Source organism: Thamnophis elegans, chromosome 5 (assembly GCF_009769535.1).
Source record: "Thamnophis elegans isolate rThaEle1 chromosome 5, rThaEle1.pri, whole genome shotgun sequence".
NCBI classification, from domain to species: domain Eukaryota; kingdom Metazoa; phylum Chordata; class Lepidosauria; order Squamata; family Colubridae; genus Thamnophis; species Thamnophis elegans.
In genome coordinates, this window is record NC_045545.1 from 20,760,220 (window position 1) to 20,785,258 (window position 25,039).

Sequence of the window (25,039 nt, forward strand, 5' to 3'; positions counted from 1 at the left end):
ATAGATCTCTTACTGGCCAAAAGATCATTTTTGCTGCTCTCAGCCTGTTCTCCTATAATATTTCACCGAGCTGCTTGCTTGGCACTTCTGGTTTCTTTTATAAAGATGCATTGATTTGAAAGATCTACAGAATTCATCTTATAACAATCCATTCTTTTACAAACAGGGTCAACATTGTGATTCATTTCCAGTTCTACATCTGAGCAATATATTTATTGCTTAAAAGAAAATTTCAAATTAAACAAGAGCCATATTATCATTCCACTGCTTTGTCTGATGCTATATAGCAAGTATAAAACATTATCTTTTCCAGACTTGCTGACTCTTCCTTTTGAGTTCTGGACAGAATTATAATTGCAGCATAAAAGTACTGTAACATCAAGCAGAATCTGAAAATAAGCTGCACATTAAACATACAGGTAGCCTTTACTTAGCAACCAGAGTTGGGACCAGCAAATCAGTCATAAATTGAAACAGTTGCTAATTGAAACTATGACTGTGCTTGTGATTTTACTTCAGCTTTCCCCTGTTTTACAGATCTCTGAAGGTCATCATCAATACGAAGACTGACCGTGGACGAAAAGCATTTTTTCATTGCTTGTTGCAGTCATTTAATGAGGATTAGCTGTAATTCATATTAACAAAATGGCTGTATTTACTTATTCCAAATTAGTGTTCAAAATGTATTCTCAGTCTCAGATGTGTGGACCTCAGCTGCCAGAATTGTCCAGCAAGCATGAATGAAATCCACACATCTTAAAGCTAAAGAGGTTGAGAAATACTGAAGTAGTTTATAGCATCCCTAAATTTGGCCCCAATTTTTCTTCTGCTGATCCAAAGCGCAAAAATGGATTGACCCAGACCATTTCCATCTGAATGCCAATCTTTCGTCAAATGACTTACCAGATTCTCTGAGAGGAACTTTTGTGGATGTTGCAAGGCAACAATGATGGCTCATAAATATTTCTACTCTAATAAAAAGGGCTTTGATAAAAGAAGCAATTGCTGAATAAATTATACATCCAAGTGAGCATGAAACAGTTACAAAACCAATTGGGGCCACTCAGTCTGTGAGTCTGACTGCAGAAGCCCCTTAATCAAACATGGGAGAATTTTTTAATTTTTAAAAAAGTAAAACTTTTTAATAGTTTAAACAGTTATTCTCAAAAGCATGAGACAATCTTTTTCTAGGTCAGACGATCATTGCCTGAATTTTGCTAGCCAAAATTACTTTATCAAGCCTATAGATTTAAAAACTTACAGTCACAATCAGACCCTTTTCCTGGAAATATTTGACCAGCGGAACAGTATTCTGCTTGAAATTAGTCAGGCGTCTCTGTGTGGCTTTCAGATTATCGTCTGGTCTCCCCTGCTGTTCGGCGCGTTTCATTAGGCGTTCTTGGAGCCGCTGATTTGAGCAGGACAAGAACACCACCAAATCTGGGGTACAGATCTGCAAAGAAGATAATCCAAATGATGGTAAATTCAACATAGACAACATTCAGATTACTGTCAATTATCCATCTATAAGTCACTTGGTTGAGTTGAGCAGCTATAGAAATTGTTTGAATGAAGGAAAGAACAAACCACCAACTTTTGCCATTTTTCAAGACCTTTAGCAAACACTGAACCCTTACATATTGTTGTTTGAAGGGAAATGTGATCTCTTGTTAGCATCCCAAGGGAAGTACTTTCCTTCTGTAATTTAAATTATGTTGAGGGTAACTGATACATCCAACAGGCAGTCTGTGTAATCTACACAGTAGATTATACTGTATCCAACACTGTGCAGACTAAGAAGAAAGAAGATTCTCTTTTTCCCCTTCTTGCCCCATAACTACAACTTGATGAGAAAGAGCAATTTGTTACCCCCACTTTTTTGGGGTTTGAAAGAAATGTAATTCCAGGTGCTAAGGAAGATGCAGGAAATGACACCAGCTGGCATCTAGAAGTGCCTGTATGAGCATGGTATGAAAACACTAGAAAAAGAAAAGAGTGCCACGCCACATGAATTTAGCACACCCATTCCTGCTGTTCAGGCCAAAGGCACTTGTCACAAACCATGATGGCCATGTTCTCGGTAATAAGGACTCTTTATAATAACATAGCAGAAATAAATAATCCTAATTGAACTGAGCGACTTTTACCAAAGCGATTGTTGGGTTCAAAACTTAATGCTAATATTTCCCCACACTTGATGGGGATAATTATGTTCTTTGAAAATAATTGAGTGGAATGAAACTGTGGCAAATAATTGGCCTGATGATTAGAGTCCATATGAGATAACAGGATAAGCTAAGCAGACATACAATTAAAAGATACTGAGGGAGTTTATTTTAAGTTGTTTACTTGAAGACAAGTATTCAGGACAGTTTGTCATTTCCTAAGGAGTGTACTTGTCAATGCCATTTGCATTTGGAAAGTATGGGTGATTTGCCAATTAAACCTTGGCAAAATTAGCTAATGTTATAAAAGAGAATGCATTCAAAACCGATGTGGGTAATTATCTAAAGAGAAGCTTGTACCCCATGTCCATTTTCTTCTTATTCAAAGTATTCTGCTGTCTACCACAGTGTGTCTACAGCCTATCACCACAAATCTTGGAAGTTTAGTAAATATATTATTAAATATACAGCTAATTAACTAAGCTTTACAATTACCATCATTATATGAGCAAATATGACACCATCTCTTCACAGTAGTGCTTGCAGACTTAGGTAGGATCTACACATTTATCAAACTGAAAAAAAAAACCTTTATTAAAAAAAATAGGCATTGATGGTGATAGAAAATCCTCAAAACTGAAAATGCTAAAAGGCCATAAAAGCTGAGTGATTCTGGGAAGAACATAAGAAGATTGAAAGAGAATAATGAAGATATATAAATTAATAACTAGTGCTAATTAACTGAATAAATATGCTTGGTTAAAATACTAAAGAGCTTTAGGCTGCGAAATACTATGTTGAAAGGCCAAATAGTATTTATTACTAATATTAATATTTTCTTATTAATAAGGAAACTGAATGGTTCTACACTGACATGCAGCGTCTTGGGATAACAACTCCCTTCCAAAAAATATTAATTATAGGAGGTAGAAAAGTTCACACTGGAAGTAAAATAACCTCTGGAATAACAGGAAAATTTGGTCCTGTTTTAAAAAAATCAACAGGAGATAAACTACTAACAACATGCCATGAAATGTCAATATTTGTAACAAACGCTTTCTTCCAATAACCTAAAACACATAACTATACATGGCCATCGCTGGATGAACTCTACAATTACATGGTCTTTCGGCAAAAATGGAAAAACACTATTCAGCCAAGCAAGATATGTGGTGCCAGGTCATCTTAGTTTCATCTCCATGTAAGTAGTTCTGTAGTGTCAATGAAAACATCAGTATTTTAGCACCAACATATGAAAGTAAAGAGCATTAAAACTAAATGTTAAATGCATATCTTTAAGAGGCTTAAAGGGAAGAGTTACCATTTTTAATGTAATTCTTTTGGAAACCAGAATCTTGAAGTATGTTAGGTTTTACACACACACACACACACATATGACTATACACACACACAGTATGCACACACACACACACACACACATATACATAAACATATATACAGTATATTTGATCACAGCAAAGGACTTCGCAAGACAATTTCAAATTTAGCACATATGGAAAACAGACGCTAAAAGGTAACTCAAATACTACAAAGCTACTTTTTGTCTTTAAAAGGTTTATAGAAAATGTACAGAGGAAAGTATCATGTACTCCATCTCCCTCTTGAGAGGAAACCTGTGTTCTCCAAAAGCCTCTTTAAAGTTTCCCTCAATTGAAGGCCGGTTTATTTTATTTAGGTAAAGGTAAAGTTTCCCCTCGCACATATGAGCTAGCCATTCCCGACTCTAGGGGGCAGTGCTTATCTCTGTTTCAAAGCCAAAAAGCCAGCGCTGTCCAAAAACGTCTCTGTGGTCATGTGGTCGGCATGACTAAATGCCAAAGGCACACAGAATACTGTTACTGTCTCACCAAAGAAGTCCCTATTTTTCTACTTGCATTTTTACATGTTTTCGAACTGCTAGGTTGGCAGAAGTGGGACAAGTAACAGGAGGTCACTTCATTACACGGTGCTAGGGATTCAAACCGCCAAACTGCCAACCTTTCTGATCGACAAGCTTAGCATCTTAGCCACTGAGCCATCGCGTCCCATTATTTCATTTATTTTATTTATTTTGCTAAGCATGTATAAGATAACAGATATCAGTATAAACATTATGAATACAGGAAATGGATACGAATAAGTGGAAACAGTAGGACAGGGGTGGGAGGCATGTTGGTGCGCTTATGCACGCCCCGGTTGAGGAATTAGTTATTAAATTTCATTATAAAATAAAATACAGAAGAAAAAAAGAGAGAGATAAAAGTGCAAAAAGAAAAAGAAAAAGTGATGACATCCAACTGTTTTCAATGCCATAAAATACAGACCAAATATAACTTCAACCTTTTGCTTTACATGAATTTCTTAAAGCAGTTTTTACAAAAAACCCACAATTGTTCAAAAGAGGATTCTTGGAGGAACTGAAGAAGGAAGAATCAGAGGACTTATTTTTGTGTAAGAGGAGAACAACGGTGAAAACAGAGGCTAAGTTGAAACAAGGAACAAAGAGAAATGAAGATGAAGGGCACCAGACATAAGGTGATGTGACCCTCCCTCAGAAAAGTTACACAACTATTCTGTTGGCTCAGCCTCTGCAACCTTCAATCAAACACAACAAAAAGCCTCTCTATCTTCTAATTCTTGGAAAAGGAAATAGAATATGCCTACTTGAGATGTATATCAGCAATTATGTAATTTGTTATGTAATTGGTTATAGTACATCCCTTCTTCTCACTAAAATAGAAATAAAGATGGATAACTTGGTTTCAGTGAAAAGGCAAAAACACTTGGAATATGTCCACAATAAATATAATACTGAAATTTGATTCCTGCTAGAATTACAGACAAGTCCAAAAGCAATACACAGAGGCCAAGAATATATATAAATACCTTAGAAAATGTGTGGTGTCTAGTTTGCATATCATGCTAAGACCTATGCAAAGAAATAATTTTACAGCTTCTTTTAATACATTAATCCATGTGCTGTATTTATTAGATCAAAACTGAGCCTTACGTTTCATTTCTTTCTCACATTATAATTGCAGTGATCATATTTTCTTGGAAAAAATAAAGGACAAATTTGAAAAATGGAGCCTATTTGGAAGATTAAAAATGTTCATTTTTATAACGCAAAACAAAGAAAACCTTTAGAAAAAGGTATCATAAAAATATCTAAAATCAAGCAGTATATGTAAATCTGTTTTAAAAATAAAATTCAAATTTTATATTTTTCACAAGAATGTGAAAGACATATTAAATGGTACAATTTGCATGTAAAAATTAAATGAGCAAAATAAAGAGCAGAAGTGAGTTTTTGAAAAATAAATAAATATAAAGGACACCTTTCTAAAATAAAGGCCATCTAATCATCTAATTATAACAGAATATAAATGTGGTTTCTTAAACCAGTTTCTCATTACATGAAAACCATGAAATTGTACTTTTAAACCAGAGGAGGTTAATAGACCAAGTTATCACATTCTGGTTTATGAAGAGAAATGAAATTACAGGTTCCCAGTGTGGGATCATTTATAGGAAACTATAATTATTAAACTACAATAAAATATTAAAACTATAAAGCTGCAGTACAAATGTTACAGTAGGCAAATGTTTCCTCCTGAGTATGGCATTCGCAAAGTCAAAGACCAAGTACCAAACATGTTTGAATACTTCCTCATGCAAATGTCGCAACTTACATATTTTAGTCAGATGTTCAGAAACAAATATGTAATGGCGGCATTTTTATGTCATAGCAATAGCAGTTAGACTTATATACCGCTTCATAGGGCTTTTAGCCCTCTCTAAGCGGTTTACAGAGTCAGCATATCGCCCCCAACAATCCGGGTCCTCATTTCACCCACCTCGGAAGGATGGAAGGCTGAGTCAACCTTGAGCCGGTGAGATTTGAACCGCCAAACTGCAGATGCAGTCAGCCTGCAGTGCTGCACTCTAACCACTGCGCCACCTAGGCTCTTCATGGTAGCTTGATGTCGATACCACTACTCTTCAGCTGTTAAATTGCAATCTTGCTAGTACAGAAAAGCTCACACATAACATATATGGGACAAAATGAATAATACAACCCTTAGTAATCTTTAAAGTCCTATCAACTCAGTGCCTTTATATGGAACAATCAAAAAATAAAAATAAACCTAGGCTCCCTTGAATTGAGCTTAATTCCTAATAACTTTAAGGAACCCTATGCAGGTTTTCAAATAACAAAATGGAAATAGTAAAATGATTGAGAAAACTAGGAACAATGAAGAAATTTAGCCTAATTTAGCATCAACTGCTACTTCTTTTTTACCACTCCTCAAATAATTAGTGACAACAGAGGTCCAATATTAATAACTGCATGCACGGCAAACACAAGCTGAATGTGTGCTCTGAGAGAAAAAAATAATCAGAAATTCAGTGTCAACATCTAGCCACACCTCAATAATTTCCAATCTATAATTTTCAATGTGCCACAATACCAGGTTTCTTTTTAAGGTACCAAGCACTATTAATGGAAAATTTGTAGGAGAAGAAAGTGGGGGTAATTAAATTGTAGGCAAGCTCTCTAAATCTATATTTAGAGACATTAACAAGAGTACATGTTCATGCATACACTTCTACCTTCTATTCTTGCTTTATAACTAGGAGTATATTACCTGCCAATTTAGAGAAACCGTTGAAAGGTAGAAAAAGAAGTAGACATAATCATAATAATATATTATGCTGTTCATAATGCATACATTCAGTTGTTGGTTGTTCAATGTAACTAGCAATATCTTTAGTATTTCTATTTCTTTTACTAATAAAATCATTATGAACAACTGCAAAATTCATGTGTGACAGTCCAAAACATTTTTTAAAAAAAACCAGATAACATTATCATCACCAGATGCCTTTTGAATTATCAAAAAAGCCTCTGGGAAGGAAAAATGTATTTCATATGACAAATTCTACTGCCGTTTGACAGGATCTTATTTTTTTACAGGATGAAAGTCTATAGGTCTCCTTTACTCATGCATTCAAAAAAGAATGCAACCCAGCACTGCTTAAAGTAGGCTAGACCTTGACAATGTCATTGTTCAGATAAAGTCCCAATGGCTCTTCCAACTGAACAACAAAATAACCCTGATCCTTCAGCAGATTTAGTAAGTGTTTTATAGTCTTTTATAGGTACCTATTTTTAAAAATGAAAGGCTGATATTGACATTATTAGATGGGAGCATCACATTTCCATAACAACAAAAAACACTCAAGACAAAACTTTTTATTCATATGCTTTCCTACAGCTATTGCGTCAGTTGATGTTTTTTCTTTCAGAAATCTAAATCTGTTAAGATCCCATTATGAGAAAAAGAACACAAATCAAGTAACATCTGACAGTTCATGAGTTCTAGAATTTTGTGCTTCTGTTATACAATATTCCTCATGTGCTTGAGTTACTGCCTGGTTTCTGAAGGAGATAGCTTAAGTACATTAAGCACAAATTAATTTTTACTACAACACAGGATTTTTTTTAAAAAAAAAACACTTACTATCTTGTTTTTAAGTAAGTTTCTTGGGCCTCCCTCCCTCCCTCCTGCTTTCTTTCTTTTTGAGCCAATCTGGATTCTGAGTGATTGCCTGAATAATTCCCCTGCAGTTTTCTTCGCAACATTTTCAGAAAACGTTTGCCAAAGGCATGACTAGAACTCAAAGCATCACACTTTGAGACTCAGGGCCTTTAACATCTACACCAAATCAACTCTTTAGCAAGCTCAAATGTATTTCAAAATGTAAAGAGTCAAGATAATAAGCAGCTGAAACTGTACAGCTTTGTGGCATTATATACAGTGGCTGAATTACTACATAATTAAAATATAACTTGCTGTTATAAAGCTGTGCTTTTGAGATTCTTCTTATTTTCCTCCAGAAGTTTTATTTCCACTGTTTACTAATACAACTTAGCATGAGATTTGAACCAGGATAAAGCATGCTTAATTTTAGTATAGTTTATCAAAGTAAGACTGTTTCGAGCTATGATTTATGAGGCTGCATTATTTAGTAAACTAGTTAATATAAACCACAATTAAGAGTGCAGGTATTACCATAATCTGAGATTAATCAAAAATAGTTGGAAGTTTATGAACTCCTTTCAGCTCCTCTAGGAGAGAAAGATAGTTGGCAAATCCAAAACTGACATACCATATATACTCGAGTATAGGCCGGCCCGAATATAAGCCGAGGCACCTAATTTTACCACAAAAAACTGGAAAGTTATTGACTCGAGTATAAGCCTAGGGTGGGAAATGCAGCAGCTACCGGTAAATTTCAAAAATAAAAATAGATACCAATAATGTTTTTGAATATTTATTTCAAAGAAAAACAGTAAACTAGCTCTGGGACATCATTATGTGGCTGCTTGCCATAACAAGGAGGTGGGACATCGTTGCAGAGCGGCAGGAGGGGGAGGAAGGGGAATCGTAAGACAGCCCTGCATTACATTAGAACGTGAGGAGGGAGGATGGTGCGGTGCGCGCTGCGCGGCAAACTGACACAGAGGGAGGGGAAACTCACAGGGGCGCCGGGCCATTCACGAGCGTCACCCAGCGGCATGGCCCCGCCCCTTTTTCTCCTCCATTTCGGGCAAATTTTTCACTGACTCGAGTATAAGCCGAGGCGGCTTTTTTCAGCCCAAAAAGTGGGCTGAAAAACTCGGCTTATACTTGAGTATATACGGTAGTTCATAATCATAACTCAGCATTAAACTGTTAGCAGTAAAAATTGTGCAGGATTTTGACAGTTAAAGCATTACGCATAATTAATTACTTCTAGAACTGACATTTTGTCCTGCTACTAGTTGCCAAGTTGGATGAAGAACTATAGGCATAGTTCCATTGTCTTTAGGACTTTCTAATCCGAAATGACAAATTAAAGTAACATTGGTTATACTGATCTGCAAAGGTAATATGAATTCAACCTAAAATAAATATTATGCGATTCACCTTTATGTACAGTTTACCTGATTTATCATTTGATTCTGCACTTAAACACTGGGAGGTAAACCACAGACAGCTGTTCAGAGGTATACTGATGCCAATTTTCATCATGACCCCAATGCAAACCTTGCCCTTTTATACTTTCATCATAAGGTTACACACAAGTATAGAAGTGGAGTTTTATCACAGTATCTTAACACATCTCTTCCTTTCCTCATCCTTGAAGAAAATGATAAGCTGAATTTTTGAACCTATTAGATTGAAAGTACTGCTGGAGATGAAATCAATGTTCTCCATCATTTTTGTATGCAAGTCAACTGCAATGCAATCATCAAGGGATCACATCATATTATGAATCAAACCCAGTCACTGAATGATCAGTGATCTCTTTCATGCTTGATATTCTGATGATGATGGCCCATTGAGTCTTCCCAATTCATTTCAATAACATTAGCACCGAGGAACAAAAACTAGCAGCTGCAACCTCTCTAAAAAGGTGAATGGAGAAATGTTATTGCAAGAAATCCACGGACTCAGATTCAAATAGATTCAGAGTAAATGTACCAGGATTTAAGTATGCCATGACTAACCTTATTCATTTGAATACATTTAAGTAAAACTAAGTTACCGTGTCCAGTGAAGTGGGAGATAAGTGAAATTATTTATAGACTATTTAAACCAGTATGTTTCTCTTCAAAGATCTGAACTAAGATTGCAGTCGTGCTCTGGCAAGTGATTTTGTCCATATTTTGTCACACTGTACATTATAGGATGTGTGGACTGGAAAATTTGATTTACCTTACCAAAAAGGGTCTCAACTCTTACAATTTATCTACAAATAAATCCTGATTTATTATAATAAACTTATCATCATAGTTTACAAAGGATGAAAATTGCACTAGAATGAAAATGGTACTCAAAAAATAAAGAATATATGAAAATTGTTCAAGCATTTTCGATCTGAAGGAAGTATTAAACCCACTAGTCTTGCAGATGTTTCAGCCTAAATTACAAGTTAGTATAAACTCAGACCTCTTTCTCAGTGTATGTGCCTAGAATGTAAAGAGTTTGAAATGTTAAATGCCTGGAATGTACACAGCTTTCAAATATTTGTCAATTCTCTGAAGCTGTGATATGGGGGAAAAATGGTGTTTCTTTATCTAAAGGCGCTTTATTATTTTTTACCATTCTGTTTTTTTTCTCCAGAAGTCCTCATCAGAACTTTCCCAAGGATAGAAATACTACATTTAATTAATTTTCTGGCTAAGGTAGATGTTACAATAGCAATATAGAACCCAGATATCCATTATTTTGTTTAAGAAGCTGCCTATTGAGTATGGTGTTACTATAGTAGACCAACATTCTAAGGGGGTCATCTTATACTGTATATACCCATGATGGCAAACCTATGGCATGCATGCACGCGCTGGCCAGCTAACTTTGGCCTTCTTTTGAGGCCATTTTTCGCCCTCTGGAGCCTTCAGGGGCCTTCAGTAGGCTTCCTTGAAGGCTCCGGAGGGCAAAAAACGGCCCTATGACCAAACCAGAAGTCACAATTGCTGAACTTCCAGGTTCCCCATAGGTCTGTTTTTTGCCCTATGGAGGCTTTAGGGAAGCTCCTGAGTCCTCCAGAGATCATCTGTGGGGGAGAGGCTGTTTTCACCCTTCCCAGGCTCCTTGAAAGCCTCTGGAGCCTGGGGAGGGCGAAAAAACAGGGCCAAAGGTAGGGTGCGCTGGTTGCGCGCTCATGCACATGGGGGGGGGTCACAGGCATAGCATTATGGGTGTGGAACACCCACGCATGACCCCCCTGCGCTCCTCCCACTTTTGGCACGGGAGCCATAAAAGGTTCACTATCACTGGTATATACTATATACATCGTCAACTGGTATATACTATATACATCGTCAACTGGTATATACTATATACATCGTTTTCTGCTGTATACGATGTATACAGCAGAAAAATCTAGCAGAAAGACCAAAGATGTACTTGCAAATTCAGCAAAAGAGCCATCCAAGAAAACTTTCTAAGTGTGCTTATATTAGGCGAATATAACAGATTGGAAGAAATCAAGAACCAAAGATCTTAATAGATGAAGATGCAGATTTCATGGCAATGGCATTCAATCAGAATACAGAACTGGGAGAGACCAAGGTCTTCTAGTCCAACCTCCTGCCCAAGAAGGAGACCTATACTATTCCAGACAAATGGCTGTCCAATTTCTTCTTAAAAACCTCGAGTGATAGAGCACAGACAGCTTCTGAAAGCAAGCTGCTCCACTGGTTAATTCTTCTAACTACCACCAAATTTCTCCTTAGTTTTAAGTTGGGTATCTTCTTGATAAATTTCCATCCGTTACTTCTAGTCTTATCCTTATATCCTTTGGAGAATAGGTTGTCCTCTTTTTCTCTGAAACATCTCCTCAAATATTGTCATCCCAGTCCTTCTCTATGTTATATTAGACATACCAAGTTGCTGCAACTGGTCACCATATGTTTTAGTTTCTACCACCCCAATCCTTTTTGTTGCCCTTCTCCTTATGTTTTCTAGAGTCTCAACATCTTTTTTGTATTGTGGTGACCAATACTGTAAGCTTCGGTTACAATAGAAAGCCCAATATAAGAAATTTGGAAACCCAGAAGAAAGGGTTCTAGAATAGAATGGTGCAGCTAAGCACTATTTGCCATTCTGTCTTGTGATTTTTCTAGACAGACAGCTCTATGTCAAGGTGGTAAGCATAGTTTTAAAAAAACAGGAGATAGGAGATTCACACCCAAAAAGTTTCTCCCATGTGAGAAAAGGTAATGAGCTGAGTTGGTGGCATGAAAACTAGACTGAGAGTTTTAAGAGAGAATCATCCAGAGTTACCTTGTGGTTAAGATGGATGGCGAATAAATCTTATCAATCAATCAATCAATCAATCAATCAATCAATTAATGAAGACTAGCAAAAGATCTCAGGCAGAAGAGCCAGAGGTCAAGAATGCAAATCAGTTATCTCATATAAACCCTCATTTTGTCCAATTTGCTATACTATCCATGTAAAAGGATGCTTTGTTTTTATCCATGCCAATAACTGAATTGTAAAAATTCTATTAATAGTTTTGCTAATTAACTCTGCAAGGGGGGATGGCAGAGTAATAAGATGCCTACCACAAATGAAATGAATTCTAATCTATGCTTCATTGAACATAGCAATATTTTTTTCAATACCATTATTGCTCTACTATCTTCTGGGCTTATACACTGCATGAAGTATCCTTACCCTTGAGAAGATCAGAGCTATTTAATATCAAGAAAGGAGCTCTGGAACTGTTTCAACATTTCCATATTCCAAAATTGGTCACCCTTACATAGAACCATCAACCACTCAACTTCTGAAGTGTCAGGTTTAATTCTATTTCTAACATAATAGTAAAAGTTTAAGTTATTGGATTATTTGGAAAGAAGGGTTTTTTATTAAACCTAAATATCTGCTAAACCTCAAAATAGATAATTGACATATTTACTTCATTAGTATAATGACATAATTGGTGTTTTTATATTATTTGCACCAATTCATGTAATTGACTAATTAAACTTTAAATAACATTTCCATGCAAATAACATAAAAACATCAATACATCACTATACAAATTATACATATCCAGCAATTGTATAGACAAGCTGTAGAAACAATGGAATTTTCCTTTACATAGGTGTAGGGGAGTCCAAATACAAATTTGATTGGTTGCAGTTGAAGGTCTGTTAAAATAATGTTTCATATAGGGGTGTTATCTAACAGTTTTGTTCCTGCTTGTGCAATGTTTTTTTTCTAAGTTACAATTTAAGTTTTGTCTATTATATTATTTTTTCCCAAAGGAATGGAGGAAGCGAATAATTTTGGACACCCACACTAATGAAATGAGAACAGGAAAGTGAATACTAGAGATTAAGATTTTTTGAGCTAACTCCATAATAAAAGATAGGGACTGAGACAAACCTGACTGTTTGAGAATTCATTGCTTTGAAATCCTGAAGACTGAAATGCCTATGTGGCGGTATAGCTAGGTTGATATCTGATGGCAATGCAATTATCTTATTATTTTATATAACAAAACAAGAAGAACTTTGCAATTTGCTCATGATATAAACAAGAGCAAATCACAGGTCTGCGACTAAAAAGCTGTTTGATTATTTAATTTCCATGTATTTTGGTGTGCTGAAAACAAATAAAATATTGAAAAAACTCCTAGACATCATGATTTGCCACAACATGCAAAATTGTTTTCAATTTTTTTTTAATTTTTGGTATTTTTTATATTATGGGTTTTTAACCAAATTTAAAGTCCAAATTACTATTAATTAATTCACATAAGTGCATTTAAGATATAAAATGCCAAAAAACCTTAAAGGGTTTGTCTGAGTTATTTAAAAAAAAATAGCACTGTAAATCTGATGGTCAGCAATATATACATAAGCTAAGCAAGCTTTAAGTCTGTGCTTCTAATGGTAGAAGGGGTTAATCTTTCCTGAAGAATCCAGTGGGAGGGAGACACATGGCAGACAGCAGCATCTCCGGTCAGTGCAGGAGGCGTGGCCAGCATTGTGACATCTCGTGTACAGACACAGAGCTGCTCTCTCCTGCATGCCACACTTGTGCACGAATCATCATCAGGTTCTTGGTTCTAGGCTGTTCACACTTTTTCATCGCAATTCATGTTAGCTCATCATTCTTCAATTGTTATGTTATGGCTCCGAGAAAGTGTATTAATTCACCAGACAGTTTCTGTTTCATCTGTGGTGAATATACAGTGTTGAAGCAACAGCAGAATATTACAGACTTTGTGAAAAAAGTATACTTTGCATACTTTGGACTAAAAATTGGAGATTAAGATAAAGTTTGGGTGCCTCATAAAGTGTGCAAACGGTGTGTTGATGACCTCTGAAACTGGTTCAAGGGTAAGAAAAAATCTTTCTGTTATGGGATTCCTATGGTATGGCAAGAGCAAAGGAACCATAGTGATGATTGTTACTTTTGTGCATGCGATGTGAAAGGGTTTAATTCCAAAAGGAAGCATTCCATTTCATATCCCAATCTTCACTCAGCAATTCGTCCCATCCCCCATGGCAGATATACCAGTACACAAGTCCCCTGCTACCTTGGAAGAGATACCTAGCTCCAATGAAGGTGAAGTCATACCTGAACCAGATGACAAATCAAGTTCTGACTTTGAAGATGATACAAGACCAAAATTGTTTTCTCAGGAGGAGATGAATGATTTGGTAAGAGACTTAAATCTTCCCAAAGATGCCACTGAGTTACTCGGATCAAGGCTGAAAAGCAGGAATTTATTGTTGCCAGGAGTGTCATCTTCATGGTTCAGACATTGTGAAAAAGAGTTTGTTCTTACGTTGCCCAGGAAGACAAGTTGGTTTATTGCATTGATGTCAAAGGTCTGATGGGTCAATTTAAAATACAATATGATTCAGAGCAATGGCGTCTTTTTATAGATTCTTCAAAAAGAAGTCTCAAAGCAGTTTTACTCCACAACGATTTTTATGCTTCCATACCTGTAGGTCATTCCGTACACTTGAAGGAAACCTACGAGAACTTGGAATTGGTTCTTCGTAAACTTAAATATAAAGACCATGTGTAAGTGTGTGGGTACTTGAAGGTCTTGTGCATGCTGCTCAGGCAACAAGCTGGGTATAGCAAATACCCTTGTTTTCTATGTCTATGGGACAGTCGAGACCAACAAAATCACTGGACCAAGAAGAGTTGGCAGCCGAGGATGCTAACAGTCAGTGAAAAAAATGTCCTCCGAGAAACTGGTACCTTCCCATAAAATTCTTCTACCACCTCTCCACATAAAATTGGGATTGATGAAGCAATTCGTAAAATCACGAGATGGAGAATGCTTCAAATACTTGATCACCAAGTTTCCATGCCTGTCGGAGGCAAAATTGAAGGAAGGTGTGTTCATCGGACCAGACATTAGAAGGCTTATAGTTGATCAAGAGTTTGTCAATACCATGACGGATCCTCAAAAAGAAGGGTGGATTGCATTTAAAGAAGTCGTACAGAAAGTTTTAGGCAATAACAAAGATCCTCATTACAAAAAGATCGTCGGAAGAATGCTGAAAGCATTTCAAGCTTTAGGTTGCCTGATGAGTTTGAAAGTGCATTTCCTCCTGTCCCACCTTGACTACTTTCCTGAAAATTTGGGAGCTGTGAGTGAGGAACAAGGTGAATCATTCCATCAAGACATTAAAGAGATGGAAAGGAGATATCAGGGAAAATGGAGCATTACAATGAAGGGAGACTACTGTTGGATGCTTCAGAGAGACATTCCAGATGCTACTCACAAGCGTAAATGCACCAAGAGGAGCCTCACAAGAAAGAAGTTTAGTGTGTATAGGTGAGCTCATTTCAGTTCAAAAAAGGATTTTCATGAAAATATTGTAATAAAACTTTAATTTTATAAGTCTATTTCCATTTATTTTGAGGTATTGCCTTATTTAACATAGTTACCTAAATTGTCAGGAAACATGATGTCCTATGACAAAATTTTCGGATTCAGCACACCAAAAAACATAAAGATTACGTGGAATAACCAAAACAGCTCTCGAAAAATTTTTTTTTGCAGACCTGTGATTAGTACAAGTTATCTTCATGTCATCTCTTTTGGCAGATGAAATCACTTAAGCTTACTTAGAAGAAAGACTCAATGAGTAAGGAACTTATTTCGCTATAAACATGATTTGGACTAGAAAGATCCGTTTCCTCCAGTGCATTTCCTTGAACAATTAAGTCAAATTGAGGGAAGCAATCATAATTCTTACCAGAAGGCTAATAAGTAGAGTGGTAGATCCACCCACAATTCTGGAAGAATGGTCTCTGAATAATTTGTTTCAAATATCCTATCTTGATCTTCTAAAGAATGATCTTCCACTTTCTGTACATTCTAGTCTAAAGTAGACTCAGAATTTGATGTCGAAACTCAAATACTTTGGCCACCTGATGAGAAGGAAGGACTCACTGGAGAAGAGCCTAATGCTGGGAAAGATTGAGAGCAAAAAAAGAAGGGGATGACAGAGAATGGATTGAGTCACCAAAGCAGTAGGTTTAAATGGACTCCAGAGGATGATAGAGGACAGAAAGGCCTGGAAGAACATTGTCCAAGGGGTCGTGCAGGTCAGACACGACTTCACAACTAACAACAATAACAACAGAATTTGCAACTATTCTCAAATATTTATTGATGAAAGGAAGATTCCCATCCCATAGCCCTATGTATGTCAAAATCTGAGATTCCTAAATCATCAATCATCTGGCAGGGAAAGGAGCAGACAAAACCTTCAAGGTTAGAATGTTGTCCTTTAAAAACAATGTGACTAAAAATTAAGGGTCTACTTCGGATGTCAATGTCTATGTGGTGGGAACTACAGACTTTTTACGAAAGTTGTGGAAAGATTTATTAATGGAAAAAATTGCGCAGAGAAGACAGCGAAGATGGGAGGAGAAAAGAAGTGGAAAACTATGCCTTTAAAGGGTTTTTTGCTTAAGGAGCTGTATGGATAGGAAATGGTTTGGTTAATTTATGGCATTCTTCCAAACAAAGTAAGGTTTGTTCTCTTGCTGGGGATGGAGGCAAATGCATCTGCTTCAAGCAGCAGATGCAATGGTTAAGTTCTCATCCTGATAAGGGAAGGTTATACAAATAGCCAACTACATTAGTGAAGAGATCAGCCACATGTTACTATCCTCAGGAAGATATAAGGCAGTCTCCAACCTAGCGTACTGTAAGAATATATTGATTTTTAGATGGGGAATAGTTCAATTGCCAGAATCTTTGTGCCCTTGTCTTTTTCTTCTCAATAAATTTTATTAAAGAGACTCTTTGAGAATCATGCCTGGAAAATAATTAGTTTTGGTTGAGGCAGATGCAGGAGAATCCCGCAGCAAGGGGTTTGGATGCTCGAGGGGGAACTGATGAAGTGCATGCATGCTTGAAAAGGCCCATGCAAATAAATAAATAAACATACATACATACATACATACATACATACATACAAAGCTTTGAAGGAGCTGGCTACTATGAGGAATTATCCCTGGAGCTGGCCTGTGCCTAATTTATTCTCACTGTACTTTGCAATAACTGATTAGAAGTTATTCCAAATACATGAATGGTACAGCATGATTTAATTTGAAATAAATTATAATGAAACTCTCACCTTGTAGAATAACTGAAAAGGTTGGCTTCTAAATAAATAGGGTACTGATTCACATCGATAAAGGTAAAGGTTTAAGGTTCCCCTCACACATATGTGCTAGTCGTTCCTGACTCTAAGGGGCAGTGCTCATCTCTGTTAGAGCCGAGGTGGCGCAGTGGTTAAATGTAGCACTGCAGGCTGACTGCAGTTCAGCAGTTCGGCTGTTCAAATCTCACCGGCTCAGGGTTGACTCAGCCTTCCATCCTTCCGAGGTGGGTAAAATGAGGACCCGGATTGTTGTTGGGGGCAATATGCTGACTCTGTAAACCGCTTAGAGAGGGCTGAAAGCCCTATGAAGCGGTATATAAGTCTAACTGCTATTGCTATTCAAAGCTGAAGAGCCAGCACTGTCTGAAGACGTCTCTGTGGTCATGTGGCCAGCATGACTAAAAGTCGAAGGCACATTGAACACTGTTACCTTCCCACCAAAGGTGGTCCCTATTTTTCTACTTGCATTTTTACATGCTTTCGAACTGCTAGGTGGGCAGAAGCCGGGACAAGTAATGGGAGCTCACTCCATTACATGGCACTAGGGATTCGAACCACCAAATTGCCGATCTTCCTGATTGACAAGCTCAGGGTCTTAGCCACTGAGCTACCTATCTGCATCACACAGATTTTGAGTTTATAAACTAGGAATAAGCCCAGGACGAGAATTTTAATTTTTCAAACCCTTAAAACTGCCTCATCAAGTTTCAGTAACAAAATGGTTAAGAAGAAACACCACTATTTTCAACCATTTTAAAAACTGAAGTAATATCTGAATTGCAATATAAACCCTGTATGTAACAATTTTATTTTTTAAAGAAGCTTTTCAACCTGAAGAGGGTAGGAATGGAGATAACATTCCTGCCCACTTCTGCCATAAATCACTACTCCCAAAACATTATAACTGGTTTTATAACATCACACCAACCTAAAATGAAAGAAATTAAATGTTCGATTAGTAGATGTAAAATCCTTTTATATCCTTAAATTATCATAAGAATTTATTTCATATATAAGCCATTTTCGCTACCCAAGCATCTTGCAATAATTTGAGTACAAATTACCAGCACGAATTAAGGTCATATGTTGAAGAATCTTAATTTTATATGGCAGGAAATGAACTGCTGGGGATTTTTTTTATTGTAGTGTCTCAGAATCTGGCTTTCGTGCCATATTTTTATTGTATTTTTAAAAAGAACTTTGTGATAATATAAATTACATTTTTTTAAATGAAAAAGATTACATAATGTGCACACTTAAAAAAGCTAAACCTGTCCCCTGACCAGTCATGTCCAACTTAAGAAGCTGGTATTTATCTTTGTTTCCTAGCCAGGCAGCTTGAGTTATCCAAAGACTCTTCCATGGCCATGACTAAATGCCAAGGCCCATGGAATGCTGTTACCTTCCCACAAAGTGGTACCTATTTATCTACTTGCATTTGCTTTCTTTTGAACTGCTACATTAGCAGAAGCTGAGGCAAGAACAGGAATTCACCCCGTCACAGGTATTTGGGTCTCAAACTGCCAACCTCCTGGTTGAGAAGCCCAGCATCTTAACCGCTAGGCCCCCTTACCCCCTCTAGGCCCCCTTGCCTCCTCTAAGGGGTCGCCCTAATGCATGTATTACCGAAAGCAGATTCAGACATGCATTCTGAGTTAGCAGCTTCCAGGCTGTGGCTTCTGTGCTCTAATGAGTACTGAAAAGAAGCAATTAAAGAATAACCTTTTCTTGTTGCATTTCCAATTATTGATGTATGAAAAAATGAGATTTGTTAATGTAGATGTTTTCTTTCTCTTTGGAACAATTTAATTACACAGCCAAGTTTATCGCCATTGTTAGCTGCTTTTCTGTCTGCTTCGGGAATCATGGAATCAGATTTCCCGAATGTGTGCCAACAAAACGATCTCTTATCACCCTACAATTAGGTATTTATAAATAACCTGGGCCGATGCTCATTAATTTGAAAGAAGCAGCTACTGCAAAATGTAGCATCTGGACATTGCACGTAACACTAATGGTGAATCAGGTACACTAGTTTCTCATCAGCAAAGTCAGGCTCAAAGTTTTGCTTCTCATACATAGGATGTGAACAGACTGATAGATTGCCATATATTCATGATTACCATAGACTTTCTTAGCTATTTGTGTGGGCCTACCATTGGATTAGAGGTTGCCATTCATGGCACGTGCCATAAAATCACATTGCAAATGCCATATTTTTTTTATCGCTCTGTATATTATCAGATATATCTGGTGGTGCAGTGATTAAACTCTGCCCATTGCCTAGAATTTGATCCTACCGGGGCTCAAGTTTGACTCAGCCTACCAAGGTTGGTAAAGTGAGGATCCAGATCGTTGGGGACATACAAATAATGCTGACATTGTAAACTGCCCAGAGAGTGCTGTGAAACAATATGCAGCTATATATAAGTCTAAATGCTATTGCTATCAGTTAGGGAGGTCCCGCTGCATGTGCCAAGAACCACAAATAGGCCTTGACTCACAACCATTCATTTAGAGACTGCTTGAAGTTACAATGGCATGGAAAATAATGACTTATGACTGGCGTTCACATTTATGATCATAGTAGCATATCCAGTCATGTGATTAAAATTCAGGTGATTGGCAACTGACATGTATTTACGACAGTTGCAGCATCCTGGAATCATGTTAATTGCTATTTTCAATCTTCTTAGCTAGCTGCTGATGAGCTGTGGTGGCACAGTGATTCAAATGAAGTACTCCAGGCTACTTCTGCTGACTGCTGGCTGTCAGCAGATCGATCCTGACCAGTTCAAGGTTGACTCAGTCTTCCATCCTTCTGAGGTCAGTAAAATGAGGAACCAGATTGTTGGGGGCAATATGCTGACTCTGTAAAGCGCTTAGAGAGGGCTGTGAAGCACTGTGAAGCAGTGTATAAGTCTAAGTTCTATTGCTATTGTTATACTTGACAACTGCAGTTATTCACTTTGCAAACATTGCAATAAAAATCAGGCATGACTCATTTAACAACTGCTTCATTTAACAACAGAAACTGTATCCCCAAATATGGTTGTAACTTGAAGATTACCTTTTATCATGTGATTCCTTGTAGCTTATTTTTTTGTAGCATTGCCTGTATGCTCTCTATCTTGAACTTCTTCTGATATATTTTTATTATCCCAAAGGAGGACAGCTCCCCCCTCCACTTCCCCAAAAGAGAAGATAAATGCAAACAGAAATCTATTGTAAGACATTGGCATTTGCCCAACTCATCAATTAGGGGTTGCTGACTCCAGTAGAAACCAATCTACCAAATCTCTCTGTTAGAAATGTGAGTTTGAGAATTAACTGAAATAATAATCACTAATTAAAGTTAACATGCTTGTAAAATAAATTGCATTGATAAAATTCATTTCTCAACCACTTATCTACAGCATATATACAGTACCTCCTTACCATATTCTACTTTAATCCATCAGAAATAGCAAACTGCAAGGCATTACAATGGGAGGAAGAATATCTTCGGGGGGAGAGGGGGAGGACATAGGAAGTGAATATCTGCCTCGAGAAAGAATAGATGGAAAAATTGCCACCATTGCTTTTGTCATTCCAAACCCAATTTTGTTTTCTTTTCAATGTCTTTTCCCTTTAAATCAGGGATGTCAAACTCAAGGTCCACAGGCCAGATCTGGCCTGAAGAGTGCTTAAATCTGGCCTGCAGGGCTGGCCTAGAAATAGCAAAGGACCAGCCCGTGGTGCAAGACTCCCGCACACCCCATATTGGCTGTCAGGGTGCTGCAGGAGGCCGTCCAGCAGAAAGTGGGATATGGGGGGCCTTGTCCACCCCTACACCCCATTTGGGCTACCAGGATGCTACAGGAGGCCATCCAGGCCAAAAACAGCCCGCCCGTGCCCCATTTTAGTCAGCAAGGTGCTGGAGTAGACGTCCATCCCGTCTCCCCCACAGCCAGCTCGCAAAGAACTACAATGCTGATCCAGCCCTCGAAGAAATTCAGTTTGACACCCCTGCTTTAAATAGTTTCTATATCAATTCTGCAAATTATTCAAACATAATTATGGGATAGGGGTGAAGAGAATCATCTCTTTGTTTAAGTAAATATATTACATTTCTTTGACATTTATTAAAGATCTGTCTTTTGAACCTTACTTCCCCATGTGAAAACTGGATGAATTATTTTGCTTGGATTGGCTTGTCTGCTTCTGTTCTTATTCCTTTTTTTAAAAAATGTTATTACAGTTCAAAAATGGTAAAATACAAAATTACAATAAAGATGAAAAGGTGGAGGTGACGAATAATGGGGAAAGTTTAAAAAGTGACATTAAAAATCAAACATGGCATTAAAAAGTTGGTATCTCCAATTTTCTTCAATATGGATAGAGTTATATAATAAAATACACTCTTACTTTAGTGCTCCTACCAGTATTCATATTCCTATTTTTATATTGTTCTAATTTATTTCTTCCTTCCTAGAATTTGAGATGCAAATTTGCTATGCAAAACAGTACAGAAATGCGTTAAATACATTTATTCCAGTATGAAAAAACAGGAGGATATATTCAAAATAGCTGCAGCCAAAATAATAAACTGCTTACTTGGTCCTCAAAGGAAAGAGCTTGGGCAACATCTCGTGGAAATCCATCAATAACAATGCCTTCCTCATCAGGAATTTGCATTAATCTTTGCTTTATCTCAGTAATTGTGGTTTCCTTGAACAGATAAAAATAACAAAAAAGATATATACTATATATTTCTGTTTCAAGAATACATTCACAAATATTGCTGGAAAAAAACACATGCCCATATGATTGTGAAGGCTTGTTGTTGTTTTTACCTGTGGGGCTAATTCCCCAGTTGTAATTATCTTAGCAATCAGACTCCATTTTCGATTGCTGCTTGTGCTATGGATCTTCTTTCTTAACAATTCACCCACCGAGATATACTCAAATCCATAGCGTTCTGCTATTTTTAAGCTCTGGGTTCCTTTACCACTGCCGGGTCCGCCTATAGGGAAAAACAAAGGCCTTATCAAGTTTTGTCAAATTCATTGCCTGATTATCCTCTTCCTACCATTCTAAATGAGCCTTAAAGTCAAGCTTGTAGCAATCTTTCAATCATCAATAACTCGAGTTAGAATCTAGGCCAATCTTTCCCAAATGAAGGGCCTTCAAGATATACTAGAAGTCAACACAATAGAAGTTGACTGGAAAAAATAGCTTTAGATATCATTGAATGTATGAAGTAAGTTTATCAGCTTTTGTATACAGGAGTTCATTAGTCTATCAACGCCTATGGTACTTTTCATTGTAAACACCAGAAGTGGTATTCAGCAGGTTCTGACCAGTTCTGGAGAACCGGTAGCGGAAATTTTGAGTAGTTCAGCGAACCAGTAAATAACCTCTGACTGGCCCCACCTTCATCTATTCTCTGCCTCCCAAGTCCCAGCTGATCGGGAGGAAATCGGGATTCTGTAGTATCCTTCTGGAGTGGGGAGGGAATGGAGATTTTACAGTATCCTTTCCCTGCCACACCCACCAAGCCATACCCACCAAGCCACACCATGCCCACCATGCCACGCCCACAGAATCGATATTAAAAAAAATTGAATCCCACCACTAGTAAACACCGCAGAGAGAAATGACACCACCTGTTACCCTCTAGCTCCTCAGTTCTCTATTGATCTAACCATCAGCAGCTATCGGTGGCATAATTCCCTTAACGATAAGGAACTTTAGTGTGATGTTGTAGATATAAATTGAAATGACAACAATGCACTCCTCTGTTAGGAGTTCTTGCTGAAGTGTAACTCCCAACTATAACAACCCTCATCTCATCATTTTGATGAAATGGTCACATTTTGAAGAATCCTTCTCCTACTGCCCATGTTTGCTCAGGAGGTGCTAGGGACATTGACAGAAGATTATCCAGCTAGCAGAGCAGAAATCAGGAGCATGATTTCTCCAAAGTAGTATATATACCAGATAAGTAAAAGGAGGAGTAATAAGGAACATATTCCCAGTAATGGTGCCAGTGTCCTTAGTGTGTTTCTTTATCCTGTTAGATTTAACTACCAGATTAGATTTTATCTTTCTTACAGTTCAATCTACAGGGGTTCAGCTCTATTTGCAACTCTGTGTTTTCAGGTGAAGTTTATTGTACAATATTGAAGTCTTCTACAACAAAAGCTCTGACATTCATTGACCCAGAAGCTCCATTGTTAAAAGCCAGTGCCAACATAAGAAAAATATTACTGATTTTGTTGTGGACAGCCTCATTTTTTGCTTCCTTACCGATGACTAGAATGATTTTGGGTCGAGGCCTGGTTGGATCGAACACATCATATTCCTCAATAAGTTCAGCTGTTTCTGAGAGATCCGTGTCACTCTCGATGGAGAACTGGTGGATTGGAGGAAGTCGATCATATCTCCGGTAAGGAAAGTTGGGGTTGTCGGGCATCACTGTAAAATATGAAATGGTAATGTCAGAAATGAGAATGGTGGTAGTATAAGAGATTATGCTAGAAACCAGGAGACCTAAGCTCTAGGCCTGCTTTAGGCAAAAAGCCAGGTGGGTGACTTTCTTTCAATCCTAGGAAGAAGACACTGACAAACCACTTCTGAAATCTTGCCAAGAAAATAGAATTGACTTTTCCAGGCTATTGTCGGGAATCAAGACTGACTCAAGAGTATAAAAAACAACAAAATATATCAGAAATATGTCTTTTTATGTTCATCAGTAATGAATAGCAGAAATATTTGATGTCTTTAGAAAAGGAATAATTGTTACCATGAGATCCTGTTTAAGTTATCTCTTTACAAATCCTTTAAGTGATACTCAACAAATCTATTAGAGAAAAACAGTACCTACCCTGTTTCCCCCAAAATAAGATCCAGCTGGAAAATAAGCATGATTTTTCAGGATGCTCGTAAGCTCTACCCCAAAAATAAGACCCAGTTAAGGTCATCAGCCAGACGGATGCATTTAGTACTGTATTTCCTCCAAAAGACCTAACTGGAAAATAAGCTCTAATGCATCTTTTGGAGCAAAAATTAATCTATGACCCGGTCTTATTTTTGGGAAAACACGTTACTTTAATGTCACAATAGCAATAGCAATAGCAGTTAGACTTATATACCGCTTCATAGGGCTTTCAGCCCTCTCTAAGCAGTTTACAGAGTCAGCATATCGCCCCCACAGTCTGGGTCCTCATTTCACCCACCTTGGAAGGATGGAAGGCTGAGTCAACCTTGAGCCGGTGAGATTGGAACCACTGAACTGCAGATAACAGTCAGCTGAAGTGGCCTGCAGTACTGCACCCTAACCACTGTACCAACTCACCCAAGTTAAGCTAAATTGTGGGATATAGAATGAGATTCAGTGTGTTATACAGCTGGCTGGCTGGAGAATTCTGGGAGTTGGAAGTCCACAAGTTTTAAAGGTGCCAAGACTGGATACCCCACTGGTTTAGTATATTATAGAAATCTGTACAACTATATTAATTAATAAACTATATTTAAATAAGCCGTAAATAAATTATGGGCTTGCATGTTGAGTAAATGCAGCCAGCAAAACAATCTATGACCTTCATGAAATGAGAAAAAAGATTACCTCTTTAAGAACAGTTCATACTCTGCAGAACTTATTCACAGAACTGAATCA

The 25,039-nt window shown here is 37.3% G+C and overlaps 1 protein-coding gene across 1 annotated transcript in view; it reads right to left on the minus strand.

The window, feature by feature from the left end:
* The window catches only part of AK5 (adenylate kinase 5), a 131,435-nt gene that overhangs the window by 92,547 nt on the left and 13,849 nt on the right, over positions 1 to 25,039 (minus strand). Inside the window, exons 3-6 of the mRNA XM_032219099.1 lie at positions 23,671 to 23,838; positions 22,215 to 22,384; positions 21,976 to 22,089; positions 1,262 to 1,453 (exon numbers count right to left, since the gene is read on the minus strand). Of these exons, the coding sequence (XP_032074990.1) occupies positions 1,262 to 1,453; positions 21,976 to 22,089; positions 22,215 to 22,384; positions 23,671 to 23,838 (644 nt within the window). The remainder of the gene's footprint in view (positions 1 to 1,261; positions 1,454 to 21,975; positions 22,090 to 22,214; positions 22,385 to 23,670; positions 23,839 to 25,039) is intronic.